The sequence below is a fragment of the Sinohyriopsis cumingii genome, unplaced genomic scaffold (assembly GCF_028554795.1).
Source record: "Sinohyriopsis cumingii isolate HCF-2022 unplaced genomic scaffold, ASM2855479v2 utg002074l, whole genome shotgun sequence".
NCBI lineage: Eukaryota > Metazoa > Mollusca > Bivalvia > Unionida > Unionidae > Sinohyriopsis > Sinohyriopsis cumingii.
In genome coordinates, this window is record NW_028316123.1 from 240,956 (window position 1) to 247,401 (window position 6,446).

A 6,446-nucleotide genomic window follows, 5' to 3' on the forward strand; every position below is an offset into this window, starting at 1 on the left:
CACTGGAGAAAATTAACTCCTCCGCCGCAGTTGTCGTGGACATTGAAAGAATGCAATGTACCAAATTTTCATGGCATTTACTGAACATAAAACATACAAGTTTATCTTCAAGTGAAAATATTTAAGTCATTTCACTTTTTCATCACTTTCAACCCGTCCATTTTGTAATATTACATGTAAACTCGTCAGATGACCAAACTGGCAATTGTATGTATATTTATTAAGCTATTGGTCATAGAATGCGGCATCGCGTGCCTCGTAGAGCCTTCATAAAAGCAGTAGGTAAATGGTAAAAGTAAACACGTGTCTAGGTCCTAGAAAATGTATCGATGGACATGTATATTTGGGTCGCGTGCACTAAACAGAATGGCCAAGAAGTAATTGCATATTGAAGAGCGCTGTGTATATTTCATGGTGTGGGGACACGTTAAACAAACAATTTAAAAGTGACTGGCAGAATAAAACCCACTAATACGTGATTTTTTTCCCCTTTCTTTTGTTTAAAGGCAGAATATTTCTCTCTCTCTCTCATTAAAATTATTATAATTAAATTTGTATTTTTGTGAAACACTTAAATAGTCTCGGCTTTCTTTGCTCGGAAATCTTGAATCTCTCGCAATACATGTATGAGTTCTAGTGGGCGAGTCTGAAAATTAAACGGCATTGTGTGCAATTTTCAAAGAGCACCTGCACTATGTACATGTACTGAAGCTGAGCCCGCAGATAAGTTTCACGCGCTGTAGTCGGTGTTCATAATTACATAATTATATTGCTGTGACTTCTATCTGGGGCAATAAAACTACAAATCACGACGTGCGCAATCCATTAGACCAAGATATCATGTCCGTGATGGACACACCGTGAAAAGGATTAAGGTCCACCGTGGGAACGTGGATTTTCCGGGGAAAAAAACACGATGCGTGCACTATATTGTGTTTATATTCAATATTATAGTTACTTTGTCGACGCAGGAGATGGTATAAAGTGAATGCAATTCGGTGAATAACAAAAGGATTTGGCTTTGATATAAAGCCATAATTTTCTTAATCCAGACATGGCTAATATTACAAAGGTTTGTCTAAGTACTTTTTCTTGGATCTTGATGTCTGAAAAATGCACGATTTTAATCTCCTGCAAACGCCAAATTAAAGCGACAACAACAATTACACAAATGACATGACCTAGTAACACCATCATATCTAGCAGATATCTCTAGAACATTCTGAATCTCAAAAGAGCTTTACGGGTATTAATCGATAATCCTTTGGAAAGATACTTCAGAGCGGTTAATAACGTTTTATAACTTTGATATTACCTGCAATTTGACGATTGTGTGATTTTAGTATGCCAGTCACGATCACTCTCTGAGAAAATGATGTGACAAATACACTAACATTTCGAAAATCTTGTGATAGCCATATAAAGATAAAACCAATCCTTAAAAAAAAAATCATCTCACAAATGACGCCAATGTAATAAGTCCGTAATCATCTAATGCCTTAAGCATTTTGTAGAATTCTGCAGGGTATCTGCTCCTATCCATATGCTACAGTGTACACCAACATTCAACACACCTATGTAACACACAGCAATTGTCTGCACATTGTCCAAACGCAAGATAAGTATTCGCATTATTTGAGATGCATATATATTGTTCACAGAAACTGTTTAAAGACTTTCAATACATAATACTTGTGTACCCCAATTTCAAAACCATACCATGGTATAAAAATACTTTAAAGACAACTAACGTACCAAAATGTCCTTTGGTTAGAAAAGAAAGCCGTAATAGATTTTATACTCTGTGCTGCACGTATTTCTTTAGCTCTTGTAAAGGATAACTTGGGTGTAAACACAATAGACCCATATATTTGTCAAATGAAATTATTCCATATTTTGAGCCCAATTTAAAAACCGTTTGTTATAATTCCTTAAATGTCCTCTACTGCGCAACACGATTATTTTTGTCTTATCCAGGTTAAGTACCTTCCAGTGGTATTGAAATATCGTTCTATTACGTGTATATGTTGCTGTAATGCTATCACTTTATCGACGCAATTAGTTATAACATCAGCAAAAAAGAGTACTAACAGATCAGGGACATTTGTTTAAATGAAAATGCCTCTACCACAATTTTCTGTCAGTAACCGATTCAAATTGTTAATAAAATAATAGTAGAATCCAAACTCCACCCTGTCTAATTCCCAGAGTGCAAATTATTTTGGTATGCCTTCACTTCACTTTACACATGATCGCAAGTAAGAGCGTATTAAATTTAAAATGGATAAAAATTTCCAGCCGATACCGTTTAAGGCAAGACATTTCCACAATTTAACGTGTTCGGCATTGTCGGACACTTTAGAAAAGTCTATGTAAAACCAGTCCAACCTGTCCCCATTTTAAGATTGGCTTCTATATGACAAAACTGTAGAGCGAATATGTTATCAGAAGCGGAATATCCTGGCTGAAATCTAGCTTCTACTTCGTAAATAATGCAATTGCTTTCAGTCCATTGCATAAACGTTTATTTAAATCTGAGGGACAAATCTTATACATAACATTAATCAATGATATACTATTGTCTAATGAGCCTTTTAATGTTGTTGCCATATAATACTTTCTCCCCATAAAGTAAGAAAACTACCAGTATTAAAATCGTTATTAATAGGTGTTGCTAACAAGTGTGTGATAAGTGGCATTATATACTTGAACAGGTCAATTCCTATCCCGTCTGGGCCGCAATCCATTCGAGATTTGAGTCTAAGCATACGGTGTGCAATTTCCTCTTTAGACATAGGTTCACTTAGAACATCGCAGTATACATGATGTCTATTTAAAATATGTTCCTCATCATTAACGACTTTTCTGAACACTGTAGGTTCTTAAAATAATTATACCACTCTGGGACAGATCTGTTAGATCTGCCAAAATAGACCCTGTTACCACAGGCTCTGAACGTTTTCCAAATCTCGTGTGGATTATCTCTCAGAAAAACAAGAAACTCTTCTGTTTCTTCTCATATATCTTTCTTTACGTTAAAAAAGTTTGAATTTCTATTTTGAGCATGTTTATATAATTCAAGATTCACTGGAGTTATTTACTTTAACACTGTTTAACAAAGTATTTGTGCCATCTTTACTATTTTCATATTTAATATCCCATAAAACAATTTGAGATGAACCTTTAATGGAAGAGCCCGTGTCAAACGTTTAAAAATCCTCACACACACACACACACACACACACACACACATCTATAAAAGGTACATCTATAATCAATGTTGGTTCTGTCCTCTGCAATATTATGAGGAAAACGTAAATTACATTTTAATGAGAAATGTACGCTTTCGTCTCTTTCCTGAAAGTATGTTATAAGCTGGTCAAGTCCTGAGGAAAGAACCGTGTAGTATACAGTGCTCGCACCTTTGACATGTAAAATTGCCATTCAATCATCACGCAACCTGCCATTTAAAACTTGTATTCCAAATGTACAGCACATTTGTATTTTAGCTCTCAAACTCTTTGCTTATTCTTGTAAGTGAAAAAAATTACTTTCAAACAGTACATCACCAAAAACTAAATTCTAAGTCATCTTCAGGGATAAAGCTACCAAATGTTTAATGCTTGCATTAAAATAGTAAGCAGTAGTGATTAAAAAGATATTTTATTCTCGATAATTATAATTCGAACAATTTAGTTCTATCCTTTTCTTCACCTTAGTCCTATATAGGAGTGCCTTCCGGAAAAAAACAAATGTATACAAAACATAGAGTTATATCTTTAATAATAAGAAAAACATTACATTCAAAATGTATAATCACACAATGATCGAACATAGTGAGTATGAGTCCCATACCACCAAATGCCATTGACTTATCGTTAACAAAACAGACACCATCGCTGTTTCTACCCCTAACGGAATGCTTTGTCCTAATACTATTGAAATGTTTATATACATGAAAAAATTAAATTCGTCCTTTCTACTCCCCGTGTTTCACATAAACCCCACAATGTCGAATTTAGAATAATACTGAAGAAAACGATATTACTGATAATAAGTTGAAAGACCTTCAATGTCCCAAGATAAAATATCAATATTTGGTGAATCAGAGGTTTACTTAGCAACCGTACATGAGCTTATGCCGACGTCCAATGAATTTTCTTTCATCTCAGTTCATTACTAAGCTCTTGGCCCCGTTGGCCAACGGAAACGTTACCCGTTTGCTTCAAGAGAATTGGTCGATCACAGACACTATTATCGTACCCACGGCATTGCACGTGTCCCCTGCCAGTGAAAAAACCACGTGCACTTTGTTTATCAACATATATCAGATTACAATTATCCTCGACATACATAAACATCCAGCCATCAATCACTAGTTTGTCCTATTTCTGAAATGCTAATTAATTCTTTTTGTAAGCTTAATTTAAACTGGGAATTAAGGACTTCCCGGTAGCACGTGCTCTCTGTGTAAAGCCCTCGGATACACTATCATTTCGTTTACTTTGCATTGCCAGGAACAAGCGCAATTAAACCGATTCTAGATAATACCGTTAGTTCAGCATTCTCAAATCTCTTTCAGGCCTACGTTTTTTAACACATCTGCAAAATAACCTTTTAATCTCCCTGCGAAACTGCTGGTTGACAAGTCCATAAATAATTGGATTTACAGCACTGTTCATGAAGTATGAACGTAAGAAAAAGTTATATAAACTTTTCTCTGTGAATGTCATTTTCAGATCTGGTATTACATATCTCATTGTAACTATGACTAAATAAGGTAAAAAACTTAGAACAAAACACAACGTTACGATAAATATCATCAACGTAGTTCGTCCCGCTCTTACTTTTAAACCGCCATGTTTCCTTCCCATTTGGGCGCCAGGTTTCCTTCCCATTTGGGCTTCAGGTTTCCTTCCCATTATGACCCGGACACTTCCACTACCGGGCCTTACATCTGCATGTTTACAGGCACATTGTTTGCACTGAATAGCATTGGATATTTGACAGGAAGTGACACTATAGGCCCTAGAATGGCGTTTTTGAATTCCTCTGAAGAATTTTGTTCTCCACACTGCACCGGCGCGAAGAGAGTCACCGATGTCCGTGGAACTATGAGCAAAAACAGTAAATGATGCACGTTTAGCACCAAGGGGGATTTTTGGTTCCGATCCGAAGTGTTTTCCCCTGCAGACTTTCCTTCCCACAAGAACGTACAAAATCGACAATGTTATAAATATAATTAGATTTCCAGTAAAAATAAACATAGTGAAAATAAACGGGTATCTTTTACTTTCCATTTTATTATCTATAAGACAAGTCTTCTGTCCTGGCGTTGGCTGATATGTTCCGTAAATCAGAAGAGCCGGAAATGCGGAACTGACTGCAATCAGTATGGCGATTGCGGAGGCAATCTTTGAATCAGTTAGGGTGAATTTAGGTTTTAGCGGCCGACAAATGGTTCTATAGCGGTCTATAGCTATGCCAAGTAACACAAAAGACGTTATATTGTTCATGAGAAAGGTGGAAAATCTGGAAACTTTACATAAAATTGGGTTATCGAAGTCCCAGAAATTGGTCAAGATAGCGATTTCCACTGGCATGGCAAAACAACAGTTGATAATATCAGGAATAGCTAGAAGGATGATGAACTTTTTCGATCGCCGTCTTCGCATTGTGGAACAGTAAATGGCGATCACTAACATATTGCCGGGTATTCCTACCACCATGAAAAATGATGTCAGCACCATCGAGGGAATTAGTATGTGATACATCTGGTCCTTCGTGGTCATCATATGTGACAATGTTGTCATGGAAATATTAATTGCTTGAACAGTCTCATAATCTATTGTTATAAAGCTGGTATCCTCTGTATTATTGTGAGGCACAACAGCTGGAATCGACATATTCTCCATATTTAGGCTGCAGGCGCTGGAAGTTCAACGAGAGGAAAACAATGAGCATTAGGACCTTTACTTACGAGAGCTAAGCTTCCTGTGACCTGAAGAGAGAGAAAGAGAGACGCAGCATGAAAGAATGTGACATGTCTGGTTTTGTTAGCTGAACAATAAGCCGTCAGTAATAATAGTCATGACAAACAACCCGCCATGAAAAAGTTACAAAAGGTGAGATACAGTGACTAAGGTGTCATTAAGTTTAGGATAATGTTAATACATATAATATTAATACATTAATTTTATTATGGTTATTTTATTATGGTTACATATTTAGCAGATGCAAATTTTCCACGTGTCCCTCGTTGAAATAAGGAGGAGCATAAGTTTAGGTAAGAAGCTGCACACATTTAAAATATCCGGAACTTCTTAAGCACCTTAGTCAAACAAGATTATTATATGCGTACTGGTACCTATTCCTTACCAGGCACTTATAATAATACCCAGTCATTACGAGCGTCATACAAAACTACACTAAGAAATAGCGAGAAT

General features: G+C 36.2%; 1 protein-coding gene across 1 annotated transcript; it reads right to left on the bottom strand.

Moving 5' to 3' along the window:
* Positions 1-3,766: 3,766 nt before the first annotated feature.
* Positions 3,767-5,995, bottom strand: LOC149771187 (G protein-coupled receptor 84-like). The gene has a single exon (XM_089948765.1). It carries the CDS (start codon positions 5,913-5,915, stop codon positions 4,554-4,556), a length of 1,362 nt encoding a protein of 453 aa, XP_089804891.1. The 5' UTR covers positions 5,916-5,995; the 3' UTR covers positions 3,767-4,553.
* Positions 5,996-6,446: the final 451 nt, after the last annotated feature.